Genomic DNA, 20449 nt, shown 5'->3' with positions numbered 1-20449 from the left:
TGCACCTGCCCCGCCGCCTGAGGGAGAGGGGGGCACTCACTCACCGCCGCGGCCGTCCCCAGCGCCATCCTCATCCTCCTCCTCCTCCTCCTCCTCCTCCTCCTCCTCTCAGCCCGCCTCCTGCTGCCGCCGCTTCCGCTCAGCACAGCGAGGGGGAGGCGCCAGCACGGCCCGGCCCGGCCCGGCCCCGCCACAGCCACCGGCCCCCAGGCGCCTTCGCCCCCGAGCCGGGCCGCGGCGCCGCCAGGTAGACGTGTGTGAGGGACGGGGGGCGAGGAGCGGCCCCTCCATTTCGGACGGGAAGGATGGCGCTGGAGACCCTTGGGGGGGAGGGCACCGCGGGCAGCGCAGCGCTCCAGCCAAATAAACCCTCTGGAGCGGGGCTTGTGCGCGGTGCCGGCTGACCGGCGTTTCTCTCCCTCTCCCTCCCACAGCCGCTGGAAATGGACGGCCCTGCCGGCGTGCCCGCCGAGCTGCCAGGCGGCGGGGCGCAGAAGGACCGGGCGCTGACGGCGCAGGAGTGGCTGCACAAGTGGGAAACGGGGGCGGCCGCCTTCCACAAGGAGCACGGGCACCCGTACGGCACCTCGGCTGGAGGGACGGGGAGGGGGCGGCCCGGTTCGTCCAACAAACCCCCCTAAAGCTGGAGAGGTTGTGTAGGGAAACGCGTTGAAACAGGCACTGCCTGAACGTTGACGCAGCTGTGTGACCTCCACTTGTTAAAAAATGGCAGCGAAAAAAAAAAAAAAAAAAAAGACATCGTTCCATTTAGAGCTGTCCCTCCTTAAATCATGATTTAAACTGTAAAGTTTAGGCGACCTGACTAAAAAGTCTTAAGTTGTCTGAAGCAAAGGCTCTGCGTTGCTGTTCGTAAGTTATGAAACCGGGGCCTAAAGCAACGCTGGGGCAATTATTGTGCCCTGGAGGACAGGGGCCTGAGGGAGAACACCCAACTATACTGTCTTGTAACTAATAAAACTTACACTTGAGACGTGTATAAATGATTGATCCAGAGGTTTAATCATCATTCTGTTTAAGCTGCCTCTTGCGGCCCTCTTACAAGTGGGTAAGTTGTTTTGTTTACCTGAGAAGGCGAGCAAACAGAAACCAGGACAAATTTGCTCAACAGACATGAAGTTCGCTTTCCGAGAAAATGGAAGGTGAATGTTCATAGCTCTTGTTTTTACTTCTAATAGCATTTCTAACTAGGGCCGTGTATCCCATGGTGGAGTTTGTGTGATATCTTGTAGCGCTTGGCTCTTTCCTGAGCCAGCACAAATGCTCTCAGTGCAAAGTAAAAAGTATCTGTTCTTCTGCAGGCTGCTAGAGAAGTACCTGGACGTGCTCCTAAGCGGCAGGAGTGGACTGAGGATATTTTTCCCACTTTGTGGTAAAGCAGTAGACATGAAAAGGTACGAAACGGCACAGGTTATAACAGCGAAAATCTCAGTGATGTGGGGAAGGAGGGAGAGAGAGGGGGAATTCCCAGCCCTACAACGGCCGATGGAAGCGTGCCGGATCTCTGCTGGCGGCAGACTGAAGGCTTGCTCCGTTTCATTTGCTGGTGCTTGGTTTAGTGGCGCAAATGGGATGGATGAGGACTAACCTGAACGTCCTTCTGACCGCCCTGAGTTCAGCCTGGGGAATGCCGGATATGTGACGGACAGAGCGGCAGAAGCTGTGCCCTAATGGCTGCTTCATTTTTTGGCAATGTCAGCTTAAATGGCCCACAGTGAGGCTGGTTGTGCCAGAGCACGTGCTCATGGGACCACGTGGCATGTCACACCTGGGAATTTAGGTGATTTGGGCTAAATACAACTTTTTTTACATTTCTTTATGTTACTTTCACTAGTTGTTGGCTGGGTTATAATTTATTATTAGGGGCTGCGTAAGCCTGTGCTGTTCCCTGGGGGTAAGGGACACGAGCCAAACCCATCCCAACTGATCTGCACCCCCCCAATTAGCCCTAGTGACCACAACTGGTCGTGGTGATGGGTTCCTAGGCTGACCACAGGCCCCGAGGCGTGCCGCTGCCTCAGTGAGGACCCACACCCTGCCACCTTGTCTCACTGAGCGCCACTGCCGGGGCAGTCTTCCTTTTCACTGCATTCATAGAAAGTAATGATTAAGCAATTAAATCTAAATAAAGCTGGTGAGTCCCCATCAGCTGCCTGCTGAGGGGTGCTAACTTAAACTCTCATCATGCGGGGGTGGTGTTCAATAACGTGAAAACTCCAGAAAGAGGAGACACACCAGTGCATCCTAGAACCAGGTTTGAGTGAGCATTTCTCTAGTAAATACTTATTGAGGTGCACATACAGTAATGGCCTGAGCTGTGGGCCTCAGTAAACCTGGGAACTCTCTGCTGCGTGCAGGCTGGCCGACTTGGGACACAGCATCGTCGGCGTGGACATCAGCGAGCAAGCGCTGAAGGAGTTTTTTGCAGATCAGAGTCTGCCTTATTGCGAGGAGCCAGTCCCAGGTATTGCGGGAGCAAAAAAGTTGAAGGTATGTTTTCTGCGTTGCCACGCGATCTAGCGTGGTTAGCCACGCAATGCAGGCGTAACTGAGCAAACAAGTCCTTCTGCTTTTATGCCACTGGTAATTGTTCATTTCTCCTAATGAGGTCTGAAAAGAAACACTGGGTTGTAGTTTTGCACTGAGAAGTTCTTATTTTGAGCTTATTACTTTGGCCTTTTTTTTCATATGACTTTGAAAGGCCTAAATATGAAGTTTAGAGGATAGCGTATTTCAAAAATGGACAGTCGCATGCCTTGATAGATCAGAACCTCTATGGAAGGGATCAGGAGATGTACCTTGGTTTAAAAAAAAAAAAAAAAAAACAGTTTTTCTTCATGACACCTAAGTGTATATTTAAAGATGTAGTTTGCTGATAAATATTGTTTCTCTTGCTTTTCATCCTAGAGTACCTCTGGAAACATCTGTCTGTACTGCTGCAGTATTTATGATTTGTCCAGGTAGGAGTCCACAATGTGTTCTACAATTTTCTATAACCAACCATGTATTCATACTGTCAAATTATTTTATTTGAACCAGCTCCTCTCAAGAAAACTCTTATTAACTTGTGTGAGAAATGTGAATAGCCAATATCCAACAAAAATTACCCCTGTTGTTGACCATTAGGTAAAGATGGCAACTAAATATCTTTAAATGGGCTCGTCTAAGCTGTCATCTAAAAGTTATGGGAAACCACGTTTGCTTTTGCAGTAAAAACAAATTACATTCAATATTATTGATTGATTCTACAAGGCAAAATCCTAGCACAATCCCTTACTCAGAGTAGCTTAGTGAAAGTAAAGAGAATATACCAGAGGTGTTGTCTTAAACAGCTTTTCCCGTAATTAAGTACTAAATATATTTTTCCCCCAAACTACTTGATTAACATATTCATGAGTTAGCTGTACCCATTGTTTATGTGCCCCATGCTTTACTTAACATACTTTTCTCAGTGGGCTTAAAGTACTTAACATCGCTCCAGTTTATGTCCCTTTTAAAATATTGTCAGACAGTGACTGCAAGTGCTTTTACAACCATGGCTCAACTTAATATCTTCTAAAGGATTTTAGTGCTAAAATGTCCTTATTTCTTATTCGTTCTTCATCAGTTACAAGACACAGCGGAAAATGCAAAATGTTTCAGCACAGTCCACACTACTGTCTCCTGAAAAATATTTCAGCCCGCTGTTCTCTGTGGCCTCGGATTTACTTCTCAGATCTTGGGGTGGCTTTGCACCTGGCTTTCTGCTCAGCTGTCAGCTGGTGGGGAATTTTGCAAATCACAGAGTTGTACAGAGACTCTCTCCAGCCTCTAGCATAGGAGACTCTGCCTTGAACAGTAATGCATCTGGTTTATTTGTTTGTCCCAAGAAGGTGTTCACAATAGGCCTTAGTTCACAATAGTAAGGCTGCCCTGGAACACCCCCAGACCTACACCAGTGCTGGGGTAGCTGGAGGTTGGAGAGCATGCAAGAAAGTGATGCTTCTGGTTTTGAAATGTGTCTTGAAGGAAGCTGAAGATGCCCAGTGTCCTCTACTGTAGTTCCTTCCTCTTGTATTTCTTGCTCTGACACAATTTACCCTAGAGTTTAGGGTTTTGGTGAGGTTATGTGCGTTCATACAAACAACTGTCAGTAACAATTTGTACCCTGGCTGTTCAATGAGGAGGAGGAGGTCAAGTCTGGATCTTTATGTGTACAGGCTTTTCAGAGAGTCAACCTATACAGGATTAATAGGTCGCTTAGGACACAAGAACACAGTGCTTGCTTAATGATCCCCTTTGTATTCATTACTGGAGACCAAAGTCCTCTAGAGGATAGAGTGCTGCTAAGACTTTTGCTGTTGCAGCTGTTTGGTTCGGAGTGTGTATATAAGGAGGCAAATGCAAAAATGAACACCTTGGAACAGATGGGCAGTGTACGAAAGCGACTTTGTAGATACTGCCTGGTTTCCTCCTCACTCTTCCCCTGTGATGTAGCTCCTTGCTGTGTTGATTCCTATAAGCCCCTCTAGCTGTGAGTTGACAAGTTGCCCAGGGACTGCTCGAGCTTCTCATCTGCAGTTTTTAAAAATTTTGGTTCTAAGTTGAGTAGCAGGTAGCGTGGTAAAATCTATAACTTCCATCATAATGTGGTGGGATAGTACTATGAAGTAAACTAAAAATAGGTAATTAGTGAAAACCTCAGTTGATATTAATGGGCCCAGTAGATAGGTTTGTCCCTCACAAAATAAATTGGCAGGTACGTGTTCTGGATGCATGGTTCTGTGCTGGGTGCTGCTATGATGAAAGTACAAACCTCGTTCCCTACAGCAGTCAGCAGATACCTGTGACTACAAAAATGCGCACACAGTTCTGGTTTCTATGTACAGACCATTTGATTAATTACCCAGTAATTACAGAAATTAAACTTATTTCTCTCTTGCCGAGGCTGGCCTGCAAACAAATCCTTTTGATCTCCTCGCCTAGCATTCATTAGAGGAAAACCCAGATGTGCTTGTGACCTTTGTCAGAATGAGACATTTCAAAGGCTCTTGCTGGTTAAAGAGTAACAGGAATTACTGCTCTTCGTGGGAACTCTGGGAAGTGTGTTAAACAGTTATATTACACAATCATCTTACGTCCTAATACAATTATAGCTACCAGACTATAAATAAAAATTGCTTTAACTGAAACTACTAAACGCATATAGGGATAGCAATTCACAACATTATTACCAAAAAGAAGTAGGATTTCTGTGGATATGTGAATTTCTGTTTTAGATTGTTTTTAATTGTTTTTAATCGTAGTAATATCTAGGCTGCCATCTCTCATGCTGCTTATCTTATAAACTTACAGCAGGAGATAAAGTGAGGCTAAAGATTGGGTACTGGTATGGTGAAAGATGTATCTAAGAGGAGTGCTTCCTAATACCTTAGTTTCATCCTTATGAAGTCAGGATGAAAGAAAGCTGTGCACATTTTTCTTCCATTTTCTCCTGGCTTGGTTCTCCTCAGAAGCAAATGGGATGTACAGGCAGGCAGGGAGCACCCAGACGCTCGGGAGCTCCTGGGATCTATGCAGCCAGGAGGCCAGCACCAGGGAAAGGCTGCAGCGGGAGGCTGCCCACTGCCTGCGGTGTCTGTAGTCCCTGATGAAATCCGTGGGGAGTAAAGTACCTGAAATGCCTGTGTGGAGTCACCGCCACCATTCCAGTTAGACCAGATTGGAGTTGGAAAGAAAAAAGAGGTGCAAAAAAACGCAGGGGTTTTCCTGAGGTCGTGCAGCAGACTCGTCTATGCAGAGAGAACAGCCTGCAAGCGTCAGAAAATCAAGTTCGTCACCTGCCCCCTCATCCCCACTGTCTCTTTAAAATCCTTATAAGAAAATAAGAGACTGTTTATTCAAATTAGATGCTTGGTCTTGGCAAGCTTTAAGAGGAGCCAGGAATCTGCAGTGTTATCATGTCTCATCGCAGCAGAGCGGGAAGTACAGGCTCAGCTTCTAGGTTAGACGCCAGAAACTCAGCGATGCCGTTGCAAAGAAATGAGCAGCAGGGCAGGGAGAAGTGAAGAAAGAGGTGATGCAATTGGACGCAGACACTGTCCCAGTAGGCAGAAAGGTATTGCAGACTACTTTTTTTTTTTTCCTCTGTAAGTAAATGTATTTCAGACTTCCTTTAAAATTATGCAATTTACTTTGTTATTACTTTACTCTCTAATTTCCTGGTTTAATAATTACCAGAAACAAGGCTTTTCCTGCCTGTAAACATCCTCATCTCTAGTGTCACCCTGATTGCTCTTAACGCCTGCTAATAAAGGCATTTTCCAATAGTCTTGGCTACTTGCAGGCTTTAGGTAGTCATTGAAGCCATCTGCCAGATCATTCAGGAGCAAAAATAATGTCTGTGACAGCATTAGACTGAGGCAAGTATCACAGTAACTTAGCTTTTCGAAGATTAAACAAATCGCAGACTGAAGCTAACTGTCCTGAGCATGTGACTGGGAACTGGGGTGTTTAAAATTACTGGGTGTGCTGCGTTCAGTAATCCTAAAGCAGTGAGGTGCCTTCCTTACCCTGCGCTTGAAATCATGTGTGGGTCCTAGAAGGAAGCCGTGAGTTAACGATGTCCCAGATGTATGTTGGTGCTGCCTCAGGGGTCATGGCAGGTTGTGACTGCCAAAAACACCAGACTTGTATCCCAAAAGCATTTAAAAAGTGTTTCCTCCCCCTGCCTTGTCTCAGCACACCCTAGCAATGGTGAAATGACGAACAATTCCAGCACCTCATGCTATCTATCATGGCAGAACCATGTACCAGAAGGTTTCTTGCGACCCAGTTCACAATGTTCTGGGTTGTGAAAAGGCCGGATCCTAACAACAAATCAGGTCTGCACAGCCAGCTGGAGACTACTGCCGACCGCTCAGAAGCATCTGAATAAGGATGAAGGTACCTTATCAGTATTTTTAAGCCTTTTTTCTCATCTTTCTATAGTGCAATTGTTGGCAAGTTTGATGGGGTTTGGGACAGAGGAGCTCTAGTGGCTGTGAATCCATGCGACAGACAACGGTTAGTAAATTTGTTTGGCGGTTAATCTTTTCTCTAATGCATCCAGTGACACAGTTTTGTTACCTTCTGCCACCTGTCGACAAGCCCTCTTTCACTGAGCAGAGTAACCTAAACAAGTTTTTCTCTGCCGTAAGCGTCAGTCGCAGCTGCAGAGCGCAGTGCTCTAGATTTGTGAGCTTCCTTCAGGAAGCGGCCCTGCCTCTTGGTGGGAAAATATGTGGTTTGTTGCAACCCAGAAGAAGCAGAGCTGCAAGTCTCATCTGAATGTTATTATTTCCTTTTCAACCCATCTGCTTCTCTTCCCTGTCTTCATCTTCCTCTCACTCCTCTTTACTCCAATTTTGCATTCTTGCCTACAGCCAACCCAAATGTAGTTTGACCCTGCTCCCAGGATTTTTGAATTAGATACGTGATCTTGTGAATTCAAATAATTTCAAAAATCAGTTCTGTACTGCATTCTGGGCTGGCGGATGAATACGGTGTTTTGTCTGTTAGTTTTGAGAGGAGCATTGGAAATAAGAAATGCTTTTTTATGAAAGTGTCCACAAACCTTTATTTGAGATGTTTCATGAATTTCATGCTCGTTTATCTCTGCTTAGTTCCTGTGTGGGTCAGTTTGACTTGTCTCCACACAGGACTACATGTTACCTTCTTTGGTGAATATTTTGAATGCTATGCTTAAATATCTGTGCAGTTCCAAAATAATAAAGTATAACTATCTCCTTTTAGCTATGCCAGTTTGATGATCTCCCTAATGGAGAAAAATTCTTCTTATCTCCTCGTTACTGTTTTATATGATCCAAACAAACACAAAGGTGAGAACTTTGCACTCCTCATGGTTTGGTTTTACATTAATACAAATTGTGTAAAGATGTGTTAGATATGTATTAGCATCTTCCTCAGCTTTTTTTAACAAACATAGCTTTGTTAGACAATCATGCCAATATGGCTGTGTGTTAAAAACTGTAGATGTAGAGCAAGCTTGATGCTAAATTTGCTTTCTCTTTAGCATTCAAACATGCCAAGGACAAGTGAAAGACCGGCACGTGATCTAAAGAGCTGGATGGGTCCCTTCCGACCCAAGCCGTTCTGATCCTGTGATATACTAACCACAAAATGAAACTGGAAAAGTGAATGCTTAGTGTAACTCTGTCCATCCTGTCTGGCCTAGGGACCTTGGGGCACTCCTAAGTACATCAACCATGTTAGACCTTTGGTCTGTTTGCCCAATATTTGCAATGCACTGCATTGCCCATCTTGTGCCTTTCCTCCAACCACTACCATGGTCTGCATATGCCTGGAAGAGGTGAAATTCTGTAAGGCCATGAAGAATTTTTCCTTATTATAACTTTTATTAGATACCAAAGTTTAGTTTTTATTTTATAATTATTATTTTAATTACAAATTCACAAAAGATAGATTTCTTGCTGCTTTTGATCTGTTCAGCATAATTACTCTTCAGAGAGAAGGTCTTGTTATCATTAGCCACAATAATTTAATTCACTGCTCTCCCTCTTACTATTCAGCTTTTAGCTTTAATCATGCCATTTCACTATAAAGGGATTATCGGCCCAATTCCCACATGACAGAGAGAGTGGTTGTATCCATGGCATGTTTGTGACCTTCCCTCTTCTGACAACGTGGCTGCCTTGGCTGCAGCCTGGAGATATTGCACCAGCAGCAGCACCTGAAGCTGCCAGGGGGTCCACCAAGGTGCCTCCAGTTCTCCTACGTGGTGTTTCTGGTTCCTGCAGGTGGTGCTGCACACGGGCGCCTGTCTGGGGCCGGGTGCTGGGGTTGGCTCCAGCTCTCTTGTCGCAGTACAAAAGTTTGTCTCCTCTCTGATTAGCTTCACCGTTTCCTTTCCAGGCCCACCGTTTTATGTTCCTGAATCTGAAGTTAAAAGCTTGTTTGGTAAGTAATGTTTCGTCTCACCCTTATGATGTTTTCCAAAACACAAAAATGTTTTTTTGTGCTTCTATCTCTGCAGCAAGTGACCAAGTCATGTGTTTGCTACTTAGGTAAGAGATGGAGTCATGGAAAAATAATGAGGGAAATAAAAATCACGTTGCCACAAGGTTTTTGCTGTTAATGCAAATTCCCACATTTTCTAAAGACACGAGGAAAACCCAAGAGGCTGTCGCTGTCTCTTTTCTCCCCTTGGCTTCTTTGCAGTCCCCCAGGATTCAGACTGCACACTGTGGTCTCATAGCTTCAGTCTTTCTCCTACTTGACAATTTCATCTTTCTCTGCACCTCATCACTGTCTACCCTGGTTTTAATGCAATGCCTTTGCATATTATTTCTAAAGCTTCTGATGTATTTTTGTAGCCAAAGAAGAAAAGTAAAATGTCATGCTGTAGAAATGCTAGATGTGCAACTCAAATTCATTAGCACATATATATGTATCAGAATTGTGTCAGGAAATTTTCAATATTGGTCGTGATATGCTTTGCTATTGCACTTGTTTTAATCTTACATCTTTACGAGACCTCTGGAGTGTCCGTACACAGTGAGTCATTGGCAAGGACAGTTTTATCCCAGTGCAAAAGAGACCAATAAGTTTTCCTCAGTGCATTTGTGTTGCGCAGTTAGGGACATCTGTACATAGGATTTTGTCTTCTGACAGTTTGCTTTCTTCAGTGACTTACCATTCAGTAATTTATTACTCTTTCCTCCTTTTCAGGCAACCACTGTGAAATTAAGCTTCTCGAAAAAGTCAGTGACTTCTCAGACAGACACAGGCAATGGGGCCTAGATTATTTTCTGGAGACTCTGTATATACTAAAGTTTGTAGCTTGATTAAAATCCATTAAAACAACTTACCTCCCATCTAGCTTTTATTTTTATCTTACTTTTTAAAATGAGACATGTTTTGGGACACCCTTAAAGCAGGCTTCAGTGTACAGAAAAATGTCTGTGGGACGTCTTCATTTTGATTTTGCTTTCAAAGCCAACTCTCCTACATAACTGACTTCACTGCTTTAAGATGTGCATAGCTTTTCTCAAACTTAATGCACAACAAGCATTTTTTGAGTGTTTCTTTTGTATCATTTCAAATAGAATTAAAAAATAAATAAATGAGGTCCCTTCTCTGTGGCCGCCAGTAGCTGCTGCCTGTGTGTAGCTCTGCAGGTCCTCCTCGGAGGCTCGCGGCCTTGGAGTAATGGCAACTGCTGTTCAAATGCTGCTTTCCATTTGCTGTTCAAATGCCGCTCGCCTTGCACCAGCGAGGGCAGCTGGGCAAGAGAGGCGGGAAGCTGGCGCGGCTTGCTGCTTGCTCTCTGTCCCCGTTAGATTACAGGTTGAGAGACGAGCTGGCAACAAGAAGGCAGGAAGTCTTGGCAACAGCTGCCACGGGGGAACAGTAATCGAGTAGCGAAGAGAGGAGGGAAGTAAATGGCTGACAATGAAGGAGAGAGTCCAGGAAGAAAATATTCCTGCGGTCGCTTGTGAGCGTGCCGCTGCCTCCTCCAGAGTGCAGCGACCAGCAGGTAAATTGGCAGGGGGCTCTAGGGCGAGAGGGGTCAGAGAAAGCCTGTGGGGCTTCTGTGTGGTTAGCCGAACACAAACCCTTCTTTGCAGGTCTTTGATCATTGTCATAGGGGTATTATTGCAATTTTTTTAAATTACAAAACTGGGGACTCTGAAGACTCTTTGTCCTGGCCTTGGTGGCTTATTTAAAAAAAAAAAAAAAAAAAGGAAATGTATGATTGCAATGTAGTATATTGCCACTTATTAAGACTAGAACGAGAGAAAAAGCTACATGCAATTTTAATGTTGCAGTCCTAGAGCTGCAAGTGGGTCTGATGTTTTCAGCAAAGCAGTCCCCAACCTACAGCCTCTCCCCCAACCCACAACTCTCGATATTGCTCACAGCCACTGGGAGCTACTGCTGCTTCAGCGCCAGGTCACCGGAGAAGATGACGACGCTGCTTACAGTGCTACCTTCTTGTAGCCCGTGGGCCGGCTAAGTTGGGAACTGCTGGTTTTGGACATTTTCACTTCTGCACAGTTCAGCAGCTACTGGGTTAAAGCATCTCCTCTATTTCTGTCCAGATTTTTTTCCAGGTGTGAGAGCTGTTAAACTTATCTCAGGTTTGTAGAGGCGTTGCAGCTGTCCCAGGCCAGGTGCTGGATGTTGCTGACCCTGGGGTCCTGCGCAGGGCTCCAGGAACGAGGGCGCGGTCATGCTGACAAGCCGTCCTGGTAAATGCAGCATCTTCCAAAAAGAGCACACGCTGTCCATGCTGTGTGTGGATGTGAGTGGGAAAAGTGGCTACTGGCACTTAGCATAAATATTTCCCTCACATTTTCAAAAGCTTCCCCGAACAGCGAGGGGAATCACATGCAACAGTGACTGCTTCCTCGCCCTGACAGAGGCATAAATAGCACTAGCAACCTTGAGGTAACTTGGTAGCTGGACACGTGTATGAATCCGATGCATGTTTTATGTATGTAATTTGATTTTCTTGTTGTAGTTTTAAATAGAGACTTTTTCTATCGACCGGGAACCGCGTGACAGACACACAAACACACCCCCCCCCCCCCCACCAAACCAGGGCTCCCCGGCGACCCCCAAAACCCTCTCCTGGCCGCGGGAGGGGAGGCTGAGGGCTGGGGGCCGGTGTTCGAGGGCCGGCGTCCGCCCTCCCCTCACGGAGCAGCCGCGGGCGGGCGGCCAAGGGAGGCGTGGAGGCGGCGCGGCCCCGTCCCTCCGCCGCCCGCCCACAGGGGGCAGCCGCCCGGCCCGGCCAGCCCCGGGATGGCGGCGGCGGAGGCCGGCGAGGCGGAGCTGGGCCTGCTGGAGTGCCGGGTGTGCTTCGAGCCCTACGGCCCCGGCGGGCAGCGGCGGCCGCGCAACCTGCCCTGCGGCCACGTCCTCTGCCGGGGCTGCGTGGGCGCCCTGTGCGGCCGGGGCCGGCTGGAGTGCCCCTTCTGCCGGCGGGCCTGCGGCCCCTCGGACACCAGCGACTGCCTGCCGCTGCTGCAGCTGCTCGAGGTGCTGGGCCCGGCCTGCAGCATCCTCCCGGCCGCGGGCAGCGCCGCCCCCGGGGCTCCGGGGCTGCGGCTGGCCCTGGGCGGCTGGGGGACTCTGGTCAACCCCACGGGGGTGGCGGCGTGCCCCAAGTCGGGGCGCTTGGCGGTGGCCCACGACGGCAAGAAGAGGATCCACGTCTTCGGGCCGAGCGGGTCCTGCCTGCAGCGCTTCGGGGAGCGCGGGGAGGCTGGCAACGATATCAAGTACCCGCTCGACGTGGCCGTCACGGCGGACGGGCACGTGGTGGTCACCGACGGCGGGGACCGCGCGGTGAAGGCCTTCGACTGGGAGGGAAGGGGGGCCTTGGCGGTGCGAGAGGGCTTCTGCCTGCCATGGGGCTTGGACGCCACCCCGGAGAGCGACGTGATCCTGACGGACGCGGAGGCAGGAGCTCTGTACCGCCTGACGGCCGACTTCGGAAAGGGCGAGCTGAAGAAGTGCCAGATGCTCCGGTCCAAGTTAACCAGCCCCAGAGGGGTGGCGGTCTGCCAGACCTCGGGCGCTGTTGTGGTGATAGAGCACCTGAAGGCCAGGGGGCCCAACAACAGCAGCACCCGGATAAAGATATTCAGTGCAGACATGGATCTCGTGGGACAGATGGATAGCTTTGGCCTGAACCTCATTTTCCCCTCCAAAATATACACGACGGCTGTGGCCTTTGACAAAGAGGGTCGCATCGTAGTAACAGATGTCTGTAGCCAGGCTGTGATATGCTTAGGGAAACCTGGGGAGTTTCCCAGCTTTAACCCTCTAATTAGCCACGGGCTTTCATACCCCATAGGACTGACTTACACAGCAAACAATTCCCTCGTAGTTTTAGACAGCGGTGATCACACAGTAAAAATCTATAGCTCCACCTGAATGGGTCTAGGTTTATACTGCTGTGTCTGCTTTTGCCCACAAAGCAAGCAAAGTCCTGGTCTTCATAGGTGTGTAGGGAGGGGGTATTTTCTGGGCTCGACTTGAAGTGAAATTACCCTCTTTAACGAGCATGCTCTGCTTCCCGCATAACTTGCATCAAATCCCTTGCCTACCCACAGGAGACAACCTGGCCACTGCAGGCCAGAGTCAACAGTGAATCAACCAAATGATTTGGCATTTTAAAACTATTCCATACCTTGACAACCAAATATTCATACTGCGAAGTAATAGCAGCGTCTGCAATGGAGTAATCCAAGACTTGCAGCTGGGAGAGAGAAGGATGCATCTTCTGTTTACCGTCATCAGCATTTTGTTTTCGTTATTCTTCGTTAAGCATGAGAGTGACGGAACGGTTTATGTAGGATTTCTGCATGAGAAAGGAGACTGACTGGATGAACTGATGGGAGAAATGGCAGATTCAGCTCAAAGGGTCATTTGATCCAGCCAAGGTCAATTGCAGTAGAGGAGCTATCAGCAATTAGTGAGTTATACGACATGAATTGGTGCTCAAAACCTTTTTTTTTTTTTTTTCTCCATATTGGGGAAATGCACTTCTGGATGCACTTTTCTTTATATTAGTTTATTGCCGCCTTTATTGGAGTTGTACAGAAGCAGCAGCACTTCCTGTATAATGCATGAGCCTGTGTCTTCATCTAGATGAAGTCTTGTGTGTGATTACCTGCTTGGGCAGCTTTCCCTAGCAGCCCCTCCCGTATTGGTGCTTAGACCACAGGTACTTCTGCATATACAAAATTGAATTGGCTGTGTTACTCACACAGGTACTCTTGGGAGATTTCCAATACTACCTGCATCTGTCTCGTAATTAATTTAGTACTTTTACACCAATCTTCAAGATTCAGTTGAAAACTGAAATGGTGTTGATGAGTAATAATAGGGAAAGGGGAACGTGAGCCTTGCTTTTTCACAGCTTCCAAAGGAGGTTTTGTTGGTAGTGAATACACAGCAGGTTTAGGTTATTTTATGTTATCCTGAAAGCAGTTTCACTGTGGACATGAGTTCTGTTGCCTTATTGCACCATGGAAATTAAGTTACAACTGAATTACTTTGAGAGGGATTTAACGCACCCACTAGAAGTCACTGCTGCATTTTTATGTATTTCTGCTCCTAAAGTAATTATTTAGGTGGTTCAGCACTAAAAGGAAGTTAGATATAAATGTAAATGTTTTATGAGGTAGAAACAAGTAGATCAAAATTGAATAAAACTTTTTTGGTCATGTATTTAGTGACTGAAAGCATGCATATTAACTAAAGACACTTGAAATTCACAGGTAGTCTTTCTATTGGCTAATTTTTAATCTGGCTTTTGGTCTGGCTTCCTGGGCAGTTAGTAACTGCATGTATTGCTGTACCAGCGATATTCCAAATATTTCAAACTGAAGCATTTTTAGTCCTCTAATTCAGACAATGTATTAATCCGTCTCATGTTACCATTTATAAAAGAGGGCAAACAAAACTATTAAATGCAGCTGTTTGTAAAGGCTGATTGAACAGTGACCTGCCAATAAAGTGTGATTTGCTTACTCCTATGCTGGGCAATCTAGTGAAAGTTTCTAACTTCTTTTTATCACAGTTTTCTCTGTTACAGTTCAATTTCTCTGTTGGAGTTGCTGTATAGGTGGTTTCTTTTGTTTTATTTGGAGATATCCTGCTGAAGTTGTAGGGTGATTTGTTGCTGTTGGAAAGTATATGGGCCTGCACAGTTGGTCTAGTGCCAAGCCACACAGCAAGTGCCTTTGGTGGGACCAGAAATATCTCTCAGATATTTTGCAGTAGGAGGTATCCTGCCCTGACTAGGAGCCCTCCTGAGGGCTCAAGAAGGAAATTTACTCAGAGAAGCAGCCCCCTGGCTTATATATGCCTTTCTAGGTGCCAAGACAGCTGTCTTCGAGGGATATAAAAACAATTGGACAACACTTCCATTGGGGAACTGCTGTGTTTCAAAATGCATGTAATACCATGTATGCTTTATTCATACATAATTATTAGTTTATCACAATAGCAGTTGTGGGACCCGGACACTTCATCTGTGAGCTCTCATCTCCTCAAACCTTCCTCTGCACCAGGAGCTTGTTTTTCCTGCTGATCTCATGGGTGGGCAAGTTTCCTAGTGCCTGCTACCATGTAGGAAGCTTACTAGCAGCTGAAATGCTGACTTTTGAGTATTTGACTCATGTTGTTTTAATATACACAAAATCTCCAGTTGTTGCCCATTCTTCTCCTGTCTGCTTTGGTATATAGCTAGAAATCACCTGATGTTTGGGTTCTGCTTTATTCTACCTGCTAGGGCAAACCACCTTTCTTCTACCTAGTTTGCCCCACACCATGTCTTGCATTCTCTGATTTACTGACTGCAAGCAAATACTTTTTTTTTTTTTTGTGAATGATGCTGTTTTCTTTTTGCTTTAAGGCTTGGTATTTGGCATTGTTCAGTACTGCATCAAAGAAACCACTGAATTCAGTTTTAATTCACTTGATCTGGGCATGCAAATTGAGAAGCTTTAAAAAAACTACATAAAAATCATGTTAAAAGTCTTCAGTTTTTCAGGGAAAACCTGAAATCTTTCTTTCATCACACAAGAAGATTTAAGAGAGAGAGATCCACCAATACGCATATAAGAAACTAAAAAGTCCTTTTTTTCTTACTTCTTACATTTTTTCTTACTCTTTCCTCTTACATTATGCATTTATGCACATTTCCCTATACCTAATTTAGATACCTGTTGCCTTCAGGATGATAACTTAATGCCGTCTGCTTTTCAAAGACCTACAGAACACGTATTGCTTCTATCTGTCTGGTAACTGGTTGGAATTTAGTCACAGATTTCAACTGAACAAAAACTTGGGTTCTGGGGGAAGGATGGAAAAGGATGAGGGGCTCCCACCTGAACAGATATAATTACGTAGATGATGATTTGGGGGTTCTAGTGGATGTATTAAAAATGGGGGTAGCGTGATGTGTTCTTCCCCTTGGAAAAGAGTGCTGGGGTTTTCATCTAGAATGTAATACGGGACTGTGTCTCACTGCTTCAGTGATAATCACCGTCGCTGCTATTTAATAAAAGAACCTGATGTAAGCTTTGCATAATCCCCTGCACCTCAGGTTTTAACATTATGGATTGCAAACAAATAAATATAACAAACAGTATTCCCCTACTGTAGGTTGGTATGACTGCTGCACACACACACTGCAATTTCTATTTGGTTTGTTTTTAAGCTCTGATCTCAGATTGCTATCATTGCATATAAATATACTTGGGTGTGTTTACGGTGTTTAGCAAGGTGTCAGAGGAGTTTCACAGATGTGAATCAAAACTGTGTCCTATAACATAATTTTTGTTTTGGTTTGGTTTTGAACAAAGTATTTTCTGTTAAAGAATATAATTATTCAGCTTGGTGAATTAAAAGAAGAAAGAAAGAGGGAAAAAAAGGTATAATTTACTTTTGGCCTTTGGCTATTAGTTCCCTCAAGCCACATTGCTCTGCGCATCAGTTTGATGTTCATGTTTTCATGACACGTGGCCATAACATCACCATAGCATTTTTTAATGTGGACTTATTTCAGGTGAAGAGGAGAGCTCCTGTAATGTCAAGCCCCAAAACCACCAAGAGTTTTATAGAGCAGTGTCCATCAAAGTGACGACCTGAAATACAGGAAGCCTCTCCTTCCTAGAAGGGTTGAGAGAGGTAAAAAAGCAACTTTTCTCCACATGACTGTGTTGGAAAAATATAATAATAATAATAAAGGTTAAGGGAAATACAGGAAGCCAAGTTCTTTTTCTGTAGAGTGCAACACCACCATAACACATGTTCCATCTAAAAAAAAAATATTTTCAGTGTGTTGAAGATGCAGAGTTATGGCAGATGAAGCATTATGGAAGAAAAATTGTATTTTCTCAAAGATATTTACAAAATTCAAACCCACTGCATTTTTTGAATAGGTTTCTGTGTAATATTGCTTATTCAGTATTTAAACAACTGGCTACAGGGCAGAGATAAAAGGAACACAAAGTTCTCTTCGAGACATTATGTATCCCATTATGTATCACGTTTCAAATATGACTTGAGTCTTTCTAGTGAATGGTCCCGCTCTGGTATTGCTTTACTTTTGGGTTTGCACAGTTCCAAGCCTGTTGGATCTGTGCAGCATCAACCCCCTTCTGTTGAGAGACGCTGCCAGTTCTGGTGTCGCTCATCTGGTCCCTCTCTGTCTACCTAAGTCAGTGCTGTCCAGCTAAATTAATACTGGAGGAAGGCTGGAATAAAAAGTTCATCGTTGTTTAAGCCCAATCTAGCTGTCCTCCAAAGGGCAGTGAGTCAGACCTGCTGGTTTGGGAAGGGAAGAGCATGCTTTTTGCTGCTTGTTTTTGGACGGCTATCCTGGCTGAACACTCATCAGGACCCTGCTTTTTGGGAACCAGTACAAGATCCGTGCACCTTTGTCATGTCCTGATTCTCATCTGATTCTGAGTGCTGCTCCCTGGTATTCAACAACATGTTTGATTGCAGGCCCAGCAGAGATAGATGTTATCCCATGCTCTCACTAACTGGACCTTTAGCTATGGTGGGCTCCCCAAAAACATGTGAAAAGCTCATGCAAGCCTCTTCTCAGAAGCCCATCCATTTAGTTTACAAGTCACCTTTGGATCACAGTTCGCTTTCACAGAGTGTAATATAACTGAAGCAAAAACATAACTGTGAGGAACAGGCCAGGCAGACCTGAAATAAGGTCAGTAACTTACTCTTTTTCAGCAAACCCATTACTCTACTGAATGCAACGGGTAATTACTGTCATTACCTGCATACAAAAATCCCAAACGTGTAAGCTTTAAACTTGAAATATGTTAATCCAAAGAACCACCCAACACTTTCCCCTTTGCCATGTACTGCTATGGGCCATACATCAGTCAGAAGGCATGCATATCTGGTTTGTGTTCCTCCATCAAAGTGGGCATTGGCAATGCTTCAAGTCCGTATTACACTTTCAACTTCATGATCTCAACTAAATGTGCTAATAATAATATATTTATATTTGACTCTGTTACACGAATATGGAGGTTTTCTCTGGAGTGCTTCCCTAATATAACTGGCCTGTGATTTTCCTGGACAATTTCGAAGCTATTGAACACAAGAGGCTTTTGGTGAGCAGACGATGCGTTGCATGTATGTCTTTTTCCAGTCCAATGCTTTCCGAGAGATTTAGAGATATTTTTGAACTTGGCTTTCCAACATCTCTGTGAAGCAAACACAATACAAATGTTCTGGCCCTGCGGTTGCAGACAAGAGAGCTGAGAATCAAGAGAAGCCTTTGGCAGATGATAGACTAGATCTCAGACTTCCCATTACAAGGTTGGTGCCTTAATAAAGGAGGGAGAGTCTGTATTTAATTATCGTCTTGTCGGGGAGCTGCCTTCCCGATCTTGTAACAAGTTTTGACATTTTACTGATGGTCTCATTGTTACTAATTCCTTTGTTGTTTCCTACAAATCATGGAAATTCATACTTTTTCAAAAATACAATGTATTCCTAGATAATTGCTTCCAGCATGCTCCACAAGGCTGCGTGGTTACAGAGTTTTGACGTGCTCTGTAAGAAGGTGTCCTGCTGTGAAGCCCCGTGGCACTGATCGAGTTACTTCATTTTGAGGATAGAAAGGAGGAGAAGAGATTAACTCTGAAAATGAGAAAAAAATTAATGAAAGGTGTCTGTGGCTTAAGCAGAAGGCAAACACCCACCAAATCAGAGCACACCCATAGTTCCAGCAAAGGGAACGCATTCTTAAGACGTGAAGCATTTCAGCCTGGAAAATGGACAGGAAGATAAGGGCAGTTGCCTCTTGATTAGCATTGAACTCTGGCAGGGGGATAACCTACTTTTGAACAGATTTCACAGCCATAATTAGGCACTTTTCAGATGGCAATACTTAAGAGAGCAGTCTATCACTCTAAACACAGTAGGAAAAATCTGTGGGAAATGAAGATGTGGAGCAAACTAAGCATTTTAGGGAAGTATACTCCCTATAATCAAATAAATACATACATAACATTTTTCTGAAGACCCTTCTTAATGTAGGCAATCTTCGTTCTTTGTTCACAGGTGAGCACTATATGGAGCAGTGTGTTAAGGTAAGAACAAATTCTGGTTTTATGCAATATGTTGGGTTTTAAATCATGAAAATACTTCCAGTCAGGAGATTCTGTAAAGCATTTTAAATACTCTAAGTACACCTATATGCTTTGTAATTAATAAATGGTAGACAATATTAAACAGGATAGTGGTCTAGAGAGGTAAAATTATAACTTGGAAAATGAAGCAATTTATTTTGAGAAATCTGTAAAGCTATTAAAATATACATGTGTGTCCCTTATAAGAACTTTATTTAAAATTTGTAATAGGAAGAAGATAGTGAAAGAATTGTCATACCTACATAATCACAAAAGATATTTACTGGTATTTGTTCCAAATATAAATAGATAAAAGACAAAATACACATGAAACTTTTACTGCTCACCTAGAATGATTTCCCAAATAATAGGGACTATGGAATTTAACCAGTAGTTACCAGTGTTTAGTAACTAGTGACCTGTGTTGAAAGTAAGAAACAAAGACCACTTTTCTTTTACTATCACAGACTAAGAAGTTAACGAGAGAAGAAATATGATGTCGTTAAAGATATGCTTTATAAGAAATCTATCAAAAAACTTAGATGGAAGTATTAAAAATGTAAAATGGTCTTATGAAAACTGTGTGACTGTCTCCTTTGGTTGTCATAGCCCTTAATTAGGTAGGAAACAGGGCTCTTCAGTGAGCTCTGCATCAGTTTCCACTCGTCTTACAGCGTGATATTGTGGAGCCTAAACTATTTCAAATATGTATGTTATTCTTTTTCTATTCTTATTATTCCTTACAGTGACTTGTTTGAGTTGAGGCTTGATCTGTCATAAATAGTTTATATGTGCAGTGATGAGTACTTCAAATGGAATTGTCCAGATAAATAAACGATGCAGGACTGGGCTTGAAGTCAGGGAGATTTGGGCTAGTACAGAGGTTTGCCCTGGAGAAGTCTTTGCAGCAGACTTTATTATGACAACTTCTGGGAACACTGGTTTGTTGTTTTTTTCTTTCACATGCTGAAAGCCCTGTGCATGTTTAGAATATGTTATAACTAATTATGACATTCTTTCAACATCAGAAATCCTTTGCAAAGCAAAGCTCACATAATGGCTTAGCTTTTCTTGCTCATATCTGTGTAACACACTGAAGCCTTGTCTGGTTCCTAACAGTCCATCTGACTACGGGGATTGGTGCAGCACCTCTCTTTTGGGACGTGGGGTTGCTCAGTAGCCTGACAGATCTGGAACAAGGCTTACTCTGAGCTGTCAGCAGTGGAGAGCTTGTACCTGAACTG

The 20449-nt window shown here is 44.6% G+C and overlaps 3 protein-coding genes across 4 annotated transcripts in view; 2 read left to right on the top strand and 1 right to left on the bottom strand.

Annotated features, from left to right (window-relative positions):
• Positions 1 to 103, bottom strand: part of KDM1B (lysine demethylase 1B) — a 29648-nt gene extending 29545 nt beyond the window's left edge. Inside the window, exon 1 of the mRNA XM_083824054.1 lies at positions 45 to 103. The gene's annotated coding sequence lies outside the window, so the exon portion shown is untranslated. The remainder of the gene's footprint in view (positions 1 to 44) is intronic.
• TPMT (thiopurine S-methyltransferase) lies at positions 103 to 9882 on the top strand. Its single transcript, XM_083824065.1, has 9 exons — positions 103 to 247; positions 435 to 577; positions 1320 to 1412; positions 2376 to 2508; positions 2926 to 2978; positions 6988 to 7062; positions 7792 to 7877; positions 8932 to 8976; positions 9748 to 9882. Exons 2-9 carry the CDS (start codon positions 444 to 446, stop codon positions 9861 to 9863), a joined length of 735 nt encoding a protein of 244 aa, XP_083680191.1. The 5' UTR covers positions 103 to 247; positions 435 to 443; the 3' UTR covers positions 9864 to 9882.
• Positions 9883 to 10023: 141 nt separating this feature from the next.
• NHLRC1 (NHL repeat containing E3 ubiquitin protein ligase 1) lies at positions 10024 to 14570 on the top strand. 2 transcript variants are annotated; one of them, XM_083824057.1, is made up of 2 exons: positions 10024 to 10555; positions 10941 to 14570. In XM_083824057.1, the coding sequence occupies exon 2, from the start codon at positions 11827 to 11829 to the stop codon at positions 12961 to 12963; it is 1137 nt and encodes a 378-aa protein (XP_083680183.1). In that variant the 5' UTR covers positions 10024 to 10555; positions 10941 to 11826; the 3' UTR covers positions 12964 to 14570. The 2 variants fall into 2 exon arrangements, with proteins under 2 accessions (XP_083680183.1, XP_083680184.1); XM_083824058.1 differs by having other exon boundaries at positions 10848 to 14570.
• The last annotated feature ends 5879 nt before the right edge of the window (positions 14571 to 20449 follow it).

Source organism: Anser anser, assembly GCF_964211835.1.
Source record: "Anser anser genome assembly, chromosome: 2".
Lineage (NCBI taxonomy): Eukaryota > Metazoa > Chordata > Aves > Anseriformes > Anatidae > Anser > Anser anser.
Note: the sequence above shows the minus strand (reverse complement) of the source record. Positions and strands in the feature narration are given on the sequence as shown.